Source organism: Thamnophis elegans, chromosome 1, assembly GCF_009769535.1.
Source record: "Thamnophis elegans isolate rThaEle1 chromosome 1, rThaEle1.pri, whole genome shotgun sequence".
Taxonomy (NCBI): Eukaryota; Metazoa; Chordata; class Lepidosauria; order Squamata; family Colubridae; genus Thamnophis; species Thamnophis elegans.
The window spans coordinates 171975664-171994412 of NC_045541.1; the positions used below are offsets into that span (position 1 = coordinate 171975664).

General features: G+C 43.8%; 1 protein-coding gene across 10 annotated transcripts in view; it reads right to left on the bottom strand.

Moving 5' to 3' along the window:
- GATAD2A (GATA zinc finger domain containing 2A) overlaps nucleotides 1-18749 on the bottom strand; it is a 123878-nt gene that overhangs the window by 7403 nt on the left and 97726 nt on the right. For all 10 annotated transcript variants that reach the window (XM_032214013.1, XM_032214097.1, XM_032214259.1 and 7 more), the window contains 7 exons: nucleotides 15502-15631; nucleotides 13817-13948; nucleotides 12256-12348; nucleotides 10434-10565; nucleotides 6915-7082; nucleotides 3424-3706; nucleotides 168-460 (listed from right to left, as the gene is read on the bottom strand). In XM_032214013.1, coding sequence (XP_032069904.1) covers nucleotides 168-460; nucleotides 3424-3706; nucleotides 6915-7082; nucleotides 10434-10565; nucleotides 12256-12348; nucleotides 13817-13948; nucleotides 15502-15631 — 1231 coding nt within the window. The remainder of the gene's footprint in view (nucleotides 1-167; nucleotides 461-3423; nucleotides 3707-6914; nucleotides 7083-10433; nucleotides 10566-12255; nucleotides 12349-13816; nucleotides 13949-15501; nucleotides 15632-18749) is intronic.

Consider the following 18749-nt stretch of genomic DNA (forward strand, 5'->3'; position numbering starts at 1 on the left):
GGTGAGATTCGAACTGCCGGCAGTTGGCAGAAGTAGCCTGCAGTACCGCATTCCAACCCCAGTGCCACCACGGCTCATGTAAGTCAAGGACTACCTGTATCCACCAGCACTGTGAGGACTTCTTCTTCAGCCTGTAACCTTGAGAAAGCAAGCCAAAAGATGCTTACCTGCTTGAGCGAGTGATGCTGCTGAGCGATCTGTTCTGGCTTGCTCTGAATGGGGGAGGCGGCCTGTTGCAATATCCGCTGCTCGATCTCCTGCTCCTGTTGCAAGGCCTTCACAAAGGCAGCCTTCAGCCGGCTCGTGTGCTCGGCCTTCAGCGCCTTCTTCTGATTGGAGGACATGCACGTCTCGCACATGATGGAGCCGCTCTTCTCCTCCCTCCAGCGGCAGGTGAAGTCCGTCTTGCACTGGACGCAGGTGTAGGGCTCCTGCGAGGAGGGGCTGACAGAGACTTTACCTGCACAAGAGACAGAAGGATCAACCAAGGGCTTCTGACCTCTAGCTGGGGTTCTTAAGATGGCCAGGAAAAAGCTAGCAAGAAATGGAAGGAATAAGAATAGGTAAAGGTAAAAGTTCCCTCGGACATATGTGCCAGTCGTTCCCGACTCTAGAGGGTGGTGCTCATCTCCATTTCAAAGTGAAAGAGCCAGCGCTGTCCGAAGACGTCTCCGTGGTCATGTGGCCAGCATGATTAAATGCCGAAGGATCACGGAATGCTGTTACCTTCCCACCAAAGGTGGTTCCTATTTTCCTACTTGCATTTTTACATGCTTTCGAACTGCTAGGTTGGCAGAAGCTGGGACAAGTAATGGGAGCTCATTCCATTACGCAGTGCTAGGGATTCGAACTGCCGAACTGCTGACCTTTCTGATCGACAGGCTCAGCGTCTTAGCCACTGAGCCAAGCCAATTCAACAGTGCAATGGACAGGAGTTAAGTTTTAGAAGACTGAGAGACAGCCCGGAAGCAACGAGAGATTTACAAAGAAAAGTTCTAAAAGAGCAAGTACAGTTGATCTCTACAGAATGGTTCCCCAAGTCAGAAGTAGCTTGAGGCTTCTATTTGAAAGAATTCAGCATGATGGAGACTGATGTACAATGGTACCTTGGTACCCATCATTAATTGGCTTCAGGAGGCGCGATGAGTACCACATTTTTTCCACAAGGAATAATGTACTGAGTCACAAGGCAGCCGACACCAACAAATTCTATCTTGTGCGTTGAGTACCAAACAAATGAGACATACTGGGATGAAATTTTCCTGTCAAAATGCTTTGATTACCAATTTCGATGAGTTTCAAAGCAGCTGAGCACCAAGGTACCACTCGATTTCCTGCTTGGGATGACTCCATGTCTTTGAGTCTCAGCCTGGAGGTACCTGTCACTCTGACATCTCTTACTGAAGAATGGGCAGGAACTGATTTAAACCCCAAAGCAGGTTCCCATGGTACTCTACACAGCAGTGGCTTTTGGAGAGAGAGGGGAATTCTCTCAACTGCCACTTGGGGAGGCTATAGACTGAACCTGTGATGGTTTGCATGCAAAAGCAGAAAAGGAGTGGCAAGGTAAGACTTCAACACGACTTCATACCTGGTCAATAGTGTGGTGCAATGGTTAGGGCAGTGAACTCAGGTTAAGGAGATCTAGATTCAAGCCCATTCTCAGCATGGTTCACTCAAAGAGAGTGACTTTGAGTTGGTTATTATCTGTCAGCCCAACCTACTTCACAGGGTTGTTATGGGGATGCCATTTGAAAAGTTTCTACTATGTATATTGCCCTAAACTTTTTATAGGACAGGTGGGACATAAAGCCAACGTACAACATGAGAGCCAGTTTGGTGTAGTGGTTAAGGTGCTGACCTAGAAACCAGGAGACTGTGAGTTCTAGTCCCCTTGGCAAGAAACCCAGCAGGTTTCTCTCTCAGCCCAATCCACTTCACAAGAATTGTTGTGGGGAGGAGAGGAAGAGTATTAGGTATGTTCACCACCTTGGGTTATTTATAAAGTAATAAAGACCGGATAAAAATCTATTGAATAAACAAACAGCCAATAATAAAACAATGCCAACCCATCTTCTCTCTGTTACATATGTACAGTAGTGGTCAAAATTGTGGAAACCTTTTGGGAAAAGTGTATTTTTGAGGTTTGATGGCTAGTAACACCACTTTTTTTTGGGGGGGGGGGGGAGGGGAAGTTTCAAGATAATCATATTCCATTGCTGGAATGGCCTGGGAATAGCCCAGACCTTAACCCAATTGAAAATCTATGGAGCTGACTAAAGAAACTTGTTAGTTAGAAGTGACTCCGCAATAAAACCCAGTTAATAGAAGCAATCATTCAATGTTGGTTTCATATTATAACAGCTGCAGAACTAAAAGACTTGGTTCACTTCATGGGAAGACGCTGTAAGGCCATAATTCATGCTAAAGGTTACCCAACTAAGTATTAACTGTCATGGTGATGATTTTGGTATATCTCGTTTCTTCTATGGTGACAATTTTTGTAAATCTTTTTTCAATTTTCTTCTTTATAACTGATAGTTATATAGTTATCTATAGTTATCTAATAGCAAATCCTTCACAAAAGTTATTGCATTACATTCTTGATTAAATTATCTTTCCATTGATATATAATTTTATGGTACTACTCCCAAAAAAGTGGTGTTATTAGCTAGTTTTAGAAAATACACTTTTCCCAAAAGGTTTCCACAATTTTGGCCACTACTGTATATCCCCCAGTTTACATTAAGAAATGGAGGTGAAAATCTCAGCTTTACTGAGAGCAGACAGTTAAGGTACTCTTAAAATAGCTTTTCCCATCCTAGAGTCCCCCAGAGACGCTGTTGGTCTAAAGTTCTATCAACCTCTACTCAACATGACTAAACATCAAGCATGGTGGGAACTGAAGTCCAGCAACAACTGACAACTCTAAGCAACATAAATCTCAGCTTTGTTTCTCTCTAGGCCCGTGATAGTGAATCTATGACATGCATGCCACAGGAGCCATATCTGCAGGCCCGCGAGCCGTCCGCTCCAGCATGCATGCGTGTGCCAGCCAGCTGATTTTCGGCCTTCCAGGAGGGGTCGGGGTAGGCTATTTTCACCCTCCCCAGGCTTCAGGAAAGCCTCCGCAGACTGGGGAGGGCGAAAAACCATCACCCCGGAGGAAATACCAACCTCAGCTTGGAGCCGAGCATGGGGAGGCGCGTATGTGCACACATATGCAGGCGTGCTTTGCATTATGGGTGCTGGCGAGCACATGTGCTATCTTGCATGCATCCTCGCATTTTTGCCACCCAACAACAAAAAGGTTCGCCATCGCTGTTCCAGGCGGCCTCCAATGGGGCAAAGACTACAGTTCCCAGAGTTCTAAGTTTGAAGGCTTCAAAGTTTGGCCCCTTAACAACTCCTCCTCCTCCTCACCTTGAGCTTCTAGTAGGTTCTGCACCACTTCCTCCAACCCAACCAGGTAGATGAACTCATTATTAGCTGCACTGGGCAGGAAGTTCATTTCAGGAGCCGGAGGTTTGGGTGGAGGAATTTCCAGCAGGGTTTTCTCCAGCTGTTTCCGCAAGGCCAACTTAGCAGCTGCTTGCCGACTGGCAGGAGAGTCGTTCGAGTTGACGATGGAAGCAACGCTGGTGGCGGTCGAAGCGTTCACCTGGGCGGATGTCCCAGCTGCCCCTTTCAATGAAGTCGGGGAGGCCTGGGAAACAAAAAAAGTGGGGGAGGGAGGGGAGGTCTTTCTTATAATCGTCCAATCCCACCACGCGCGACTCAGAAGAAAGCAGAGATCTACGCATAAAGTGGGAATCTTCTCAGTGGAGGAAACGGAATTTGAGACTTCCTGCCTACAAGCAAGAGACCTAAGTCATGAACAGAAAATCTGACTCGTTCGAAATTATAGGTAGTCCTCAACTTACAACAGTTCATTTAATGACCGTTTCAAGTTACAACATGATTGAAAAAAATGACCATTTCGCCCCCACTTATGACCATTGCAGCATCCCTGCGGTCATGTGATCAAAATTCAGACCCCTTGGCAACTGGTTCATATTTACGACCGTTGCAGCGTCCTGGCTGCCCGTGGTCCCCTTCTATGTCTTTGGGACAAGCAAAGTCAATGGGGAAGCCACTTAACAATGGCGTTACTAACTTAATAATTTCAGTGACTCACTTAGCAAACGTGGCAAGAAAAGTCGTACAATGGTGCAAAAACTCGCTTAAGAAATGTTTCACTCAAGAACAGAAATATTGGGCTCAATTGTGTTCGTATTTCTATGAATGGGGAAGGAATATCCGAGTGGTTAAGATGCTCACCTCCCACTTGGAAGGTTGAGAATTCCTAGGTAGAAAATGCTTCTCTCTCCCAGGGCGCAAATATATCCGCCTCACAGGCGCCAGGAAGAGCATCTGGCCAGTAAATGCTCAGCTCCATTCAGTTGCCCAGACTCTACCCCGAACTAAGGGATTAAAAGGTAAAAGGTTCCCCTCATACATATGTGCTAGTCGTTCCCGACTCCAGGGGGCAGCGCTCATCTCGGTTTCAAACCGAAGCGCCAGTGCTGTCTGAAGACCTCTCCGTGGTCATGTGGCTGGCATGACTAAATGCCAAAGGCACATGGAATGCTAGTTACCTTCCCACCAAAGGTGGTTCCAATTTTTCTACTTGCATTTTTTAATGTGCTTTCGAACTTCTAGGTTGGCAGAAGCTGAGACAAGTAACGGGAGCTCACTCAGTTACACTAGGGATTCGAACCGCCAAACTGCTGACCTTTCTGATCGACAAGCTCAGCGTCTTAGCCACTGAATCCCCATTAATGGATTATAATGTCATAAAAAGAGAGTTTTAGGGAAGGAAATATCCCTCATATTCACAACAGAATCAGTCTATCAGCCCACTCTATAGCTATAGCAAACAGGAAGGAGATAAAACTAGACCACTGAGTTACGAAAAGACCCTACAAGCATCCTCCTACAAGTAGTCCTTGACATACGACCACAACTGACCCCAACATTTCCATTGCTAAGCCAGACAATTGTTAAGTGAGTCATCATGCTCTGCTTTATGACCTTTCCACCATGGTTTTTAAAGTGACTCTGGCTTTCCACGTTGACGTTGCTTGTCAGAAGCTCCCTAGGAAGGTTGAAGGTGACAATCTCAGGGCCTTGAGATGCTGCAACCATCGTGAATACATGCCAGTTGTTAGGCACCTGAAGTTTGATCATGTGACTGTTGGGATTATGACTGTTGGGTCATAAATTGAGAACTGGCCAGAACCATTGTAACTTTGAATGGTCATTAAACAATTGGTTATAAGTCGAGGACTACCTGTATAGAGACAAGGAAGGCATGCATGCTTCTGATTGGACCAGTTGTCCTTCTGGTTTTTTTAAAATAACTTTTTAAATTTTATTTTAATATAAACAATCCATCTTTCATTAAACAGTGTGTCTGGGTAAAAGTATCTTGTGCAATTACAGTTAGAATTTACATATTCATTATTTATCTGCTCATGACTTAATACTGATATACGTAACATATCTGATACTATAACAATCCTCCTCTTAACTTATTTAATTCTATTAATATATTTTCTATATTTCACTAATCTGCTTTCATTTCTAACTTTCATATTTGTTCTCTAACCATCGGTAGAATAGTTCCCATATGATATAATATTCAGTTTGTTCCTTCTCTTTAATTGCAAATGTTAACCTATTCATTTCTGCACATTCTAATATTTTCCTAATCGCATTCTCATCCATAGGAATCTCTTCACTTTTCCAGTGTTGTGCAAATACAATCCTAGTTGCTGTTATTACAGGGATAATCAGATCTACATTTCCTTTACTATAAGTTTCTGGTAAAATCCCCAGCAAAAATATTTTGGGTTTCAAATCAATATGTTGTATCATCTTCTCCAACCACGTATGTATTTCTGTCCAATATTTTTTTTGCTTCTACACATGTCCATCGCATATGATAATACAACCTAGGTGCCTGGTGGCATTTCCAACATTTAGCTGATTTATCTTTAAATGTCTCTGTCAATCTTCAGGTGTTTTGGAGAATGAAGCGGAAAATGCCATCTATAAAACATCTTATACAATACAATACAATAGCAAAGTTGGAGGGGACCTTGGAGGTCTTCTAGTCCAACCCCCTGCCTAGGCATGAAACCCTATACTGTTTCAGACAAATGGCTATCCAACATCTTCTTAAAGACTTCCAGTGTTGGGGCATTCACAACTTCTGGAGGCAAGCTGTTCCACTGATTAATTGTTCTAACTGTCAGAAAATTTCTCCTTAGGTCTAAGTTGCTTCTCTCCTTGATTAGTTTCCACCCATTGCTTCTTGTTCTACTCTCAGGTGCCTTGGAAAATAGTTTGACTCCCTCTTCTTTGTGGCAGCCCCTGAGATATTGGAACCCTGCTATCATGTCTCCCCTGTTACTTCTTTTCATTAAGCTAGACATACCCAGTTCCTGCAACTGTTCTTCATATGTTTTAGCCTCCAGTCCCCTAATCATCTTTGTTGCTCTTCTCTGCACTCTTTCTAGAGTCTCCACATCTTTTCTACATTGTGGTGACCAGAACTGAATGCAGTATTCCAAGTGTGGCCTTACCAAGGCATTATAAAGTGTTATTAACACTTCACCTGATCTTGATTCTATCCCTCTGTTTATGCAGCCTAGAACTGTATTGGCTTTTTTGGCAGCTGCTGCACACGGCTGGCTCCTATTTAAATGGTTGTCCACTAGGACTCCCAAGATCCCTCTCACAGTTACTACCATTGAGCAAGGTACCACCTATATTGTACCTGTGCATACAGTTTTCTTTATATGCAGTCGCCCTTCCTGAATGACGTCGGGAGGAAGAAAGGCTTAAGGGCAACATTGCTGCCTGCTTACCTGCGGGATGTTGACCAAAAGACTCGCATTTGTGACATTGGCTACGCGGATGAGACCCTGCTGTATGATCCGCTGACCCTGGATCTGCACGCTGGGAACGGAAGCCCGTGGAGCTAGGACCAGCGGAGGAGGCACCGAGCTGGAGTGCGGGCGGATGTTGTGGATTTGCTGGGGAGACACAGAGATGGACTGATACGGATGGATACGTGGGAGGACAAGATGGGAGGAAGGCAGGGGAAAAAAGGGAGGGGAGAAGGAAGGCCAAGCAAGTGGGGAAAGGAAGGGTGGGATGGTAACAACAAGATGCCATGGGAGCAATGCGAAAAGAGGGAAGAAGGAAAGTAAGAAGGAAAAACTATTAGTTTTTTTTTTTAATAATAAAAAAAAGGAATACTCCCAAAGCCAACAGCGTGTAGCTTTATTTTCACAACGGTTGGAAGATTTTCAAAATGCATCAGATTCTAACAGGAAGTGCTTTCTAGTTTTGCTCAGATAATCAAATAATATTAACCTGACAAAATAAGCTTCATAAACATGCCTCAATTTTTTTCAGCACGATTTTAACTCCGCATGGTCGCTCAATGAAGGTTTGCTAACTGAGGACTGCCTGTAATGAATAGGATTGCAGAAAGGCTTTGGTGAATTTAAGAGCAGTGTATAATGTGAGCAAAGCCGGCGTGAGGCCAACTCAACAAATGGCTCGGCAACGGTGGCAGGGGGCAAGGCAAGGATGTGTAATGTTACATATGTGTTGTCGGAAATATGAATGTGTGTGTGTGTGTGTTTGTTTGCAGGCAGGCAATACCATGCTGTTGACTGAAAACACAAATTATTTGCGGTAAATATCAGTGGATCTGGTCATTAATGTGCCGAAGTCCAAGGCAGTTGTGTTCAACAGGGATGGTAAAGTGTAGATAAACAACAAAAAACTAGAAAAGAAGAATTTTAAGAAAGCTGGTGAGTAGTATATGGTATTCTCTTGGTTTAAAGATGCAAAAATGGCTACACATACAACCAATTTTTCCTTCTTTATTATACAGAGTAAAGATAGAGTATGTCAAGAGACAACTGTCGTGATTTATTAAATGTATCTAAATGAAAAGCAATGGAAACAGGGTACTTAAGAAGTCTTAAATAGGAGAGAAAGAGCTAAGAACGAAAGGATTTTGAAGAAACATGGAGGGAGTACAAAAACAAGTGACTGGTGGCCTTAGTCATGACAATATAGAACAAATATAGGGAAGAAGGAAATGTGTTGAGAGAGAGAGAGAGAGGGAGGGAGGGAGGGAGGGAGGGAGGGAGGGGGAGAGAGAGAGAGAGAGAGAGAGAGAGAGAGAGAGAGTGTTGCACTTTGATGGAGTCGATGAGCTCTTGAAAAAGAGAGGTGAGAAGTTTAAGAGTATAAGTTTAAGAGTATAAAGGCAAAGGAAGAAGTGATGGAGGGTGCATGAATGACACAGCAGAAGCAGGAATGGTTTGCCAGAACAGAACGGCATGGAGAGGTACAGCGAATGTGCAAAATATTTTTAACTACCATATTTTTCGGAGTATAAGATGCACCTTTTCCCCTCAAAAAAGAGGCTGAAAATCTAGGTGCATCTTATACACTGTATACAGCATTTTTTTGCCTCCTGAAACCCCGCCCCCTTCACCAAAATGGCTGTGCGTAGCTGGTAGGAGGCTTTCAGAGAATTCCTGGGGGCTGGGGAGAGCAGAAATGAGGAAAAAATGGGCTGTTTTTTGCTCAATTTTGCCCGCCCCCCCAGCTCCCAGGAGCATTTTATAAGCTTCCTAATGCCATTTTCTGGATAAAAAACGGGCCTGTTTTCACGAAAAACAAGCTGTTTTTGGGACGTTTGCAGAGTGCAAAAACTTTAAAAAAAAATTGCCTCTTCAAAACCTTGGTGCGTCTTATACTCCGAAAAATATTGTATTTATCTTTTGCTTCTGTTACAACTTTAATTCCTTCATTTTGCTAATTTGAAAGTAATTTAATTTCTTCTGCCTTATTTCTCTGTGCTAGACGGAATAGCCCAAAAGGAACGGCATCATGTATGACATGCATGTCAGCTGCCTTAAGTTTGGCTAGAAGAGAAAGGAGAGGGCATAACTCAAATTAATAAATAATAAACAACAGATCCAAGTTCTAGGGTCCCCTTGGCCAGAAAATCACGTGAAGTTTCCTCATAGGCTCATTATTGTGGAGAGTAAAATGCAGCCAAACCACCATAGATTTGTCTCCCAGAAGAAAAGCACGGCATATATAAATGAATCAACTCACATGAAGTGTTTTTATTTGAATTTCCTTACATGGTATTTTCTGAGGAAGTGGGCATGGGCCAGCCATGTATTTCCTTTACACAAGGAATCCTTGTTTAGTGACAATTATGACTGGCAATTCAGTTGTTACACAGACCAGTTGTTAAGTGAAACCGTGACTGTGTCAGGCCTGCAGCCATCTTTTCTTCTGGACCTCCGGCCTGCCACACTTTTTATTATTCTACTATGCATTTTCTATTGTGGGAAAATGAGAGGGGGGATTATATGGAGTTGGATGATATGTAGCTATAACAAAATTCTTTCTAGAAAGCCAAGGTCATCCTTTGTCTCTGCACCCGGCCGGAACTGGATGAGTGGAAACTGCCAGCATGACAATGGAAGATTGGACCATATGGTGAAATTGTGGGTGTGGGGCAAGATCTTGAATTTTCAACTGGGTGGGAAAACCGGGAAGCTTTCAGATTCGGGTTTTCCCAGATGTGCCAACATGACTCTCTTCATAAATTGGAACATTAAGGAATATTTTGCTTTGGGTTCTTTTGGATACTATTTGGAACCCTGGCAGAATGTGCTTTATGATCTTCCTGCAGCTTTGCTTTACTTTACAGATCTATGAAGGTGATATATACAAGAATTGGCCACAGAGTTACTCTTTCATCACCATCGCAACTGTGAACGGTCACCCAACAAGGCAATTAACTAAACAAAGCCTACTTGTGCGGGGAAACTATCAAGAATAACAGAATTGGAAGGGACCTTGGAGGTCTTCTAGTCCAGCCCCCTGCTCAAGCAGGAGACCCTACCCCATTTCAGACCAATGACTGTCCAGTCTCCTCTTAAAAATCTCTAGTGTTGGAGCACCCACTGCTTCTGGAGGTATGCCATTCCACTGAAAAGACACCCAAACTCTGTCTTCTATGCAAGATTCCTGTTTCTCAACCTTGGTAAGCTTAAGATGCCTGGACTTCAACTCCCAAAATTACTGGCTGGAGAATTCTGGGAGTTGAAGTCCAATTTGCTAAGGATTTAGGATTCCAACAGTAAACACAACAAGTTATTTGACCCAACTCAGCCTCCCTTGCCCAGTATAACTCAGCCAGCAGCAACTCTCTGGGGTTTCAGTCTGAAAGGGATCTTTGCCAGCTAAACAGAGATAAGCAGGATCTTGGGGGAGGGAAGGTGATGTGTGGGGGAAAGGGGAAAAAAGAGAAAAGAATAAAAGCCACAACAATAACTCACCTGTGCTCCTCGGACTAGAGGTGGCATGACTATTTGTGCATTCTGCTGAGAGCCCAGCTTTGAAGAGGTCTGCTGCCCACCCCGGATCAAAGGAGGAGGAATAACAGTTCCAGGAATACGTGAAGATGCGTTCTGTTTTGGGAGGGAGAGAGAGAGAGGGTGGGTTGAGGAGGACAGGGAGTAGAGAGGGAAAAAATGGTTTTGCTTTGTAACTGCAGATTGTCAAAGATCCATCAAGAGCATTCTCTCCCTACTTCCCTACTTGAGATCATAAACCAACTTTTTAATACAGCTTTGAGAGCCAGTTTGGTGTAGTGCAGTGATGGCTAACCTTTTTGTTATCACGTGCCAAAAGTGTGTGCTCACACCCATAATGCAATGCATGTGTGACACACACACACCCCGCTCCCCTTTGCATGCATGCACAACGCCCTCTGTGCTCCATGTTAGGAATATAATCTAACGGTTGGGTTGGCAATATATAAATCATGTAACAATGCTATTCCTGTTTCTTTAAATCATACTGTAAAATGTGATTGGTTGCTGTTTTCCTCAATCGGCCATAAGAGGGAGCCAGAATGACTGTTAGCTCTCTGTTAGTTAGATGCTGGGCTGATCTGATCTGAGAGTTTTCCCACATGCGCCCCCCCCTCCCCCGCACATGCATGGCAAAGACCCCAAAATCAGCTGGCTGGCGGGAGGTACATGAGCAGCGGAGCTAAGCCATGTGTGCCATAGGTTTGCCATCACAGGTGTAGTGGTTAAGATACCAGGCAAAAAAAACGGGAAATTGTGAGTTTTAATTTTGCCTCAGGCACAAAGCCAGCTGGGTGATCTTGGACCAGTCAGTGTCAGTCGAAGGAAAAGAGGCAATGGCAGACCACTCCTAAAGCCTTCCCAATAAAACTGCAGCGACTTATCCCAGCAGTCAACGCTGATTTCAAGGCAATATCCTTCAATACTGAATTGAATTGAATATTGGAGGCAAAAGTCCGGTAAACTCGCAGGATTCATTTTTCTTGCCATGTACAGTAGACCCTCTGGTCACGACCATAATTCATTCCACAACTTTGGTCGCAACTCGATTTGATTGTGACCTGAACCTAACCAAAATTAATGCAAAATCAATGCAGCGGCCACACAAGGTGTCACTGTTATTTGTAAATAAACAACAGGAAATTTGGCATTTACAAAAACCCTGATTTGGTCGTGGTCAGAAGCGTTTGTGACCAGAGATTCTACTACAGGTATATATCCAAACTAGATTGTGTTGTTTCTCTGTCTTATATGCTATAGGTGGATATATGCATAATTTTCTTTCTTTCTTTCTTTCTTTCTTTCTTTCTTTCTTTCTTTCTTTCTTTCTTTCTTTCTTTCTTTCTCTCTCTCTCTTTCTTACTTACTTTCCTGTCTGTCTGTTTTTATGTAGTGTATGTTGGAGGTGGTGACCCTTTGAGAGCTGTATGCAATGAACTTTAATTTTAATGTATGCCAGTATTAAGATAAATACGTGTATTGCTTCATTTCCAGTTTCTTTATTCCCTCAAAAGTACTGTAGGAGCACAAACATTGATTTATGACATTTTTGCTGAAAACCAGTGTTTATTTCAGGTTTTCAGCAAAAATGCCCACAGCAAACCATATGACTGATGCAAAAAAAGGCATAAAATCAGATCGGCCACACGGGTGACTCGCTTTACAACTGTCAGAACTTATGACCATAATCGGGAAGTCCATCACGGTTGTAAATTAAGGATTACCTGCACTGAAAGCAGCCTATTAAGGCTGAATTAATTAACAAAGACCTTTCTTACGTCCTCACCTGTAGAAGGGCTGACTTGCTGGATGCAAGGTTCTGTGTTCCCCGCACTAATGGGGGAGGTGTTGCTACGGCATTTCCTGAAGAACCAGCAGGCTATGAAACAGACAAACACACGGGGAAGAGAGAGAGAGAGAGATTAGAACAGAAGCAAACTATTCTGAATGCTCTCTTTTGGTTCTCCATTTATGGGCAGTGAGTTTTCACTGCTAAAATGCCTGTATTTTTTGGTTGCACAACTTTAGAATAAAATAGAATTCTTTATAGGCCAAGTGTGATTGGACACACAAGGAATTTGTCTTTGGTGCATATGCTCTCAGTGTACGTAAAGAAAAACAAAATAGAATACATTCATCAAGAATCATGAGATACAACACTTAGTGATAGTCGTAGGTTACTAATAAGCAATCAAATTATACTCTGATAAATAAAACAATATACATTGTAAAGATATAAGCACTTATAGTCATAAGTGGGGAGAGATAGATGCTAGGAAGGAAGAGAAGAACAACAGTAATACAGTCTTAGTAGATAATTTGACATTGGTTAGGGAATTAGTTGTTTAGCAGAGTAATGGCATTTGGGAAAAAGCTGTCTAGTTGTTCTGGTGTGCAGTGCCTATATCATCATTTTGAGGGTAGAAGTTGAAACAATTTATGTCCAGGATGTAAGGAGTCTGTAGCAGTGGTGGGTTGCCAATTTTTTTACTACCGGTTTGTGCGCACTCCTGCGCGTGCTCGTGCAATGCTTCTGGGCATAAGCATCCGGGAGGATGGGTGGAGCCTCCAGCTGCCACTACTACCGGTTCGGCTGATTCAGGCCAAACCAGCAGCAACCCACCTCTGGTCTATAGATATTTTTACTGGTGCAGTGTACAGGTCCTAGATGGAAGGCAGGTTGGTAGCAATTGCTTTTTCTGCAGTTCTGATTATCTGTTGAAGTCTGTGTCTGTCTTGTTTGGTTGCAGAACCAAACCAGACAGTTATAGAGGTGGAGATGCCAAAAGGTGGTGCCAAAATGCCTGTATTTTTTTTGGTTCCACAACTTTAGCCCAGTTTTCAAAGAGCAGAGGGGAGAAGTGGAGGAATGATAGCAATTTTGCTTCCTGGAAGAATGCTGCTTTCATTTACGTCATGGGTGTTCAACTAACTTTAAGACCTGTGGACTTCAACTCCCAGAATTCCCCAGTCAGTGTACATTGACTTCTCGGAATGTCATCCTATTACTGAATGGCTTCTTGCAGATCCCCATATCCAGCAGTTAGAGATGGATAGACAAAAAAAAATGCTAGTAGCCTCTATTATAATAATTAGCATGTATTTTCTCTTTACTCTTAGCTTCTCCTTTCTCTCCTACAGCATCATTTATAGCTCAAAATCCAGTGACCAGGAGTTCTATAAATAAACCTTAAAAGTTGTAATTAATGGGGAGGGCAGGGAGAGGAAGTTTAAAGGCCGGAAATGGTCCCCAAGGTAATCCATGCCTAGGCGGTAGACAGGTGAGAAAGACCGTATTTAAACTCCAAGTAGAGAAGAAGAAAAAAAGTAAGGCAGAATCTGCTCACCTTTTGGGCTGTTGTTTCCTTTTGTATCTGACTTTGTCGTAATTTTTTCAGTAAGACAAGTTTGGCTTCTTCTAGCCGAAGTTCTTCCTTTAGCTGTTTAATCATTCGTTCCCGTTCCTCTGGGCTGCTTTTCTACAAGGACACATGTGATTGGAAGAAAAAGTTTTAATTTCTTTGAGTGAGGGAGGGGGGGGAGTCACATTAGAGGGGATGACAGAAGGGCTGACTTTAAAAGAGTGATTTCAAGATGGGGGAGGAGGGACAGAGCGGGAGAGGAGAGAGAGAGAGAAAGAGGGGGATGGGGAGAGGGAGAAAGAATGGGAGAGAAGAGAAAGAAAGAGGGAGGGAGAGGGATGGGGAAAGAGAGAGAGAGAGGGTGGGAGGGATGGGGAGGAGAGCAGGAGAGGAGAGAGAAAGAGGGAGGGAGAGGGATAGGAAGAAAGAACGAGTGAGGGAGAAGAGAAAGAGAGGGGGTGAGGGACAGAGTGGGAGAGGAGAGAGAGAAAGAGAGGGATGGGGAGAGAGAGAGAAGAGAAAGAAAGAGGAAGGGAGAGGGATGGGGAAAGGAGAGAGGGAGGGAGGGATGGGGAGGAGAGCAGGAGAGGAGAGAGAAAGGGAGGGAAAGAGAAAGGGGATGAGGGACAGAGCGAGAGAGGAGAGAGAGAAAAAGAGGGAGAGAATAGAAAGGAGGAGGGAGGGAGAGGAATGGGGAGAGGAGAGAGAGGGGGGAGTGAGGGATGGGGAGAAGGAGAGCAGGAGAGGAGAAAGAAAGAGGGAGGGACAGGGAGTGAAGGAAAGAGTGGGAGAGGAGAGAGAGAAAGAGAGGGATGGGGAGAGGAGAGAGAGAGGGAGGGATGGTGAGAAGGAGAGGAGAAAGAAGGAGGGAGAGAGAAGAGAGAGGGAGAGAGGAAGAGAAAGAGAGAGGGGTTGAGGGACAGAGCGGGAGAGGAGAGAGAAAGAGAGGGATGGGGAGGGGAGAGACAGAGGGAGGGAGGGGGAAAGGGGGAGGAAGAGAGAGAGGGAGGGAGAGGAAATTGGGAGAGGGAGAGAGAGAAACCAATGTGACTTTGGCCAGCCTCCTCTAACCCAGGGTCCTACAGATATGTAAAAGGACTGTCAAAGTTCCCAGCCAGCAGTGACAGGATTGTCATCATCCCAGGAGGGTATATAAGGCAGGGGAAGGATGACTTTAGTGCTGCAGGAGACATTCCAGGCAGGAGGGTCAAAAAGGGACAGGCGGATGGTTTATGTAAAGTGGCCCAGGCATAAAGAACAGCCAAAGCAGAGTCATGGTATGGGGAGTAGTGGGGGGATTCTGAACAGCTGGTGCACCTGAAAGGGATGAGAAATTCATGCCCTTCAAATGAAGGAATAGAATGAAGCAGGAGGTTGGATGAGGAGGGAGAGAGCAAAGCCAGGGAGATAGGAAGCCAGCAGAGGAATCACAGTGGAGAAAACCCTCCTAGCAACAAAGCAGAGGACGCAATTAAGTTTTTGACAATGGAGAGGGAGAAGTCGATGCATGCACTGCTGAACAAACGACACGGGGAAGATGGGAAGAGACCCCCAAGATGAACCTGTAATTTAGCAGGCCAGAAAATATGAACATTTCCCCCCCCCCCAAAAAAAAGGGTGGGAGAACAGTCAGTGTGTTCTCCGTTTTATGACTGCTGGCTCAGACTCACCATTAGCACTTCTGTGCTGGTCTCTTTTAATGCTATTTTGGTTAATCCATTCATTCTTGGGCTTGACGGCTCGTTGTCCGATAGTACTATTACGTCAGGCGAAGGGACTCTCCTCTCTCGCTTTGCCTCACTGGAAAAGGAGAAAGTGCATGAACAGGGTTATTTTTTAAGGAAAAGGATTAATAAATCCTAAGACTCTTCTCCCCCACCCACCCATCCTCTCTCCATTCCGCAATGTGTATTTTCAGGCCTATTTGGGTGGGGAACCAAAATGACGCTTCTGCCTTCCAGATCCTACTTAGTATGGCTGCAAGAGGGTGAGAGGAATATTCAGAAAGCAAACAAATGGCTAGAGACTCCATAAGAGAACCAGGGCCTTGTAGTGGCCTGCCAACAGCCAGCAGAGCTGGCAGCAGAGTTGGACAGTGAGGAGGTTGGGGAGGAACATGGGCCAGTCCTGGAGTCTGGGGAAGGCTCTGATGAGGGCTCTGTGTCGGAGGCAGAGAGGGGGCCAGGGCCGTCTGACAATTATCAGCTGCCTTCAGAGGCAGACGAACAGCTGGAGCCTGTTCCCAGTGTGCGCATGCGCAGAGTTGCCAGACGAAGGGAACAGCTAAAGAACAGGGGTCGACTTGGGAGTAAGACCACAGGTGGACTGTGAATGGCCCCACCCAGAAGAAATAAAAGAGGAGCGAAAGGGGAGTGGAGTTTGCAGGAGACAATTAGTTCGCTTAATTGGTTCGTGACTCTCCGAGACTCCTTGCCAAGTTTTGCAGATATCGGCCTGTCAAACTCTCCAAGCCAGATAAGGTCTGTGACTGTAAATCCTCCCTTGAAAGACTTTGCTGGATGTGATTGAGCAGAATTCATAGTAAATTGATAAAAGGGGTTTTTATTGGGACAAGGAGTTTGCTTCATGCTCTTGGGAAGCCTGGGTCAGAACAGGCCTCTTATGATGATTCCTGGACTCTCCAAGGCTAAGAGAAAGCCAGAATAAATGAACGATATAAAGTGCATTTGCAATTTATGAAGCAGACAAATAAACTGCCTTTTGAACTCCGAGAATTTGAAGTGGGATATGGTACGGTCATGTGATCATCTGGTATCTTTTTGAGATGTGTTTCAAGGCATCTAAGTAGATTTATGAGAAATCTCTTAAGTGTTAAAGATGTTGATGTGATATCAAATTACGTACAAAGCTTTGGAACCTGCTTATCAGGAATTATGGCTGATCGAGCATGGCGGGGTGACTGGAAGAATTATACCGAGAAATTGGAAAGGACATATTCCAGATGTTGAAGAATGGAATGTCTTTTGGAAATGTGAGATTTATCCATCCTGGAAAAAGTTGTTTGTTCTCCCAGTCCAGTCAAATAATGGAGCAATATGTACTGCTTTGGCACAGATTTTGTGAAATTTTACAATGATATGTTCTATTGATTTTATAATAACATTTATTAATAAATCAGTAATTAAGGTTTGATATAGAAGGTAGATTTTTCTTTTCTTTGTTTTTTATCATTATCATTTTTGTTTTTCATTGTCTGTTCTTGAAGCTTAAAAACTGTTACATGTCATTGTATTGTTAAGGTGTTTTTTTTCAAGTTTTGTCAATATTTCACATTTTGAAAACTAGCAAAGAAAGAATCTTTTTTCTTCTTCATAGAAAGAAGAAACTAGTTCACCTTCACTGATTTTCTTGCAAGAGTAAGAAACATATATATTTTCTCAGAGCTGCAAGCAAGCCAATTACCATTAAGATAACCTACATACCTTCAAACTATAATCTAAAAAGTTCCTGGAGGCAGCTGCAGAAAGTTACCTGATTAAAGGCTTCTTTCTGAGCTTGAACAAATCAATATAGAAGTACTTATCCCCAGATGGATTCAACTTGGGGGGCGGGGGAACATCACCATGTGCTTAATAAGGAAATATACTTCCATCCCAAGAAGAGGATTGTTAACAGCTGATCTAAAGCCATCTCAGGTGAAAATGGCAATACATACAAATTCCCCTAGAGGGCACCCTCATAACGCAATATTTCACTACGCGCCTAAAAAGTTGAAATCGACAAGCAAAATGGGAGGGGGGGTGTATTTTCTCCTACCTCTTACATCAGACTCTTCATGGTATTGGATCTGGGTACTTGAGAGACCGCCTGCTGCCAATTACCTCCCACAGACCCATTAGATCACACAGGGTTGGCCTCCTCCGGGTTCCATCTACTAGCCAATGCCATCTGGCTACTACCCGGGGGAGGGCCTTCTCTGTGGCAGCTCCGGCCCTCTGGAATGAACTCCCCGCAGGGATTCGGACCCTCACCTCTCTCCAGGCCTTCCGAAAAGCCGTCAAAACCTGGCTTTGCCGGCAGGCCTGGGGTTGATGAGTTCCCTCCCCTCTCGACTTGTATGGTTGCGTGACTTTTACTTATTTTAATTATTTGTATTTCGTCTTATGTTCCCCCTTTCCCCCTTTTGAATTGTTCGCCGCCCTGAGTCCTCCCAGAGAAGGGCGGCATACAAATAATAAAATTCAATTCAATTCAATTCAGACTCACGGACAATTGCATTTGGAAAAGGCACAGTGCACAGGGTTCAAATTAATATTACCAGAGGACATTTCTATCTTGCACGCATTACACGCTACATACTATTAGCATGTTTTCAAACAATGAATGGTCTTCAGCCCAAGGCAACGTTTAAATTTAAACATTTCATTTTTTTCAAATTATGGAAAATCCAAGGAACCTCTTAAGTATAGAATTCTGCAAAATTATGACTTTGAGAGACTGCGTTTCTGGAGAAAGCAAAGCCTCAAATTCTCTGATATTTTCCTTTCTCCCCATGTTATAATGTAAAACTGACTATGCTGGTCTTCGATCGTAATAAAGATTTGATTTGTCTTGTTATGTAACTGGTCATGTCTCTTTCCCCCTACTTTCCTGCAAAAAATATAATTCCTCTAATACTTTTTTGAGATTCTAAATAATTTTACTTCGATGGAATGGACATGTATGATTTAATGCATACTCGATATGGAATCTAAAATTGTTGCCAATCCCTTGCCAGCCTCAATTATCACCTTTTGTTGTTGTTGTTCAGTTGCTAAGCCATGTCCAACTCTTCCGTGACCCCATAGACTGTAGCATGCCAGGTTCCCTCCCCTCGCCCTCCACTTTCTCCAAAGGTTTGCCCAAATCCATTTTCAAATTATCACCTGCAAAAAAAAAAAGAATAACTAAAGAATAA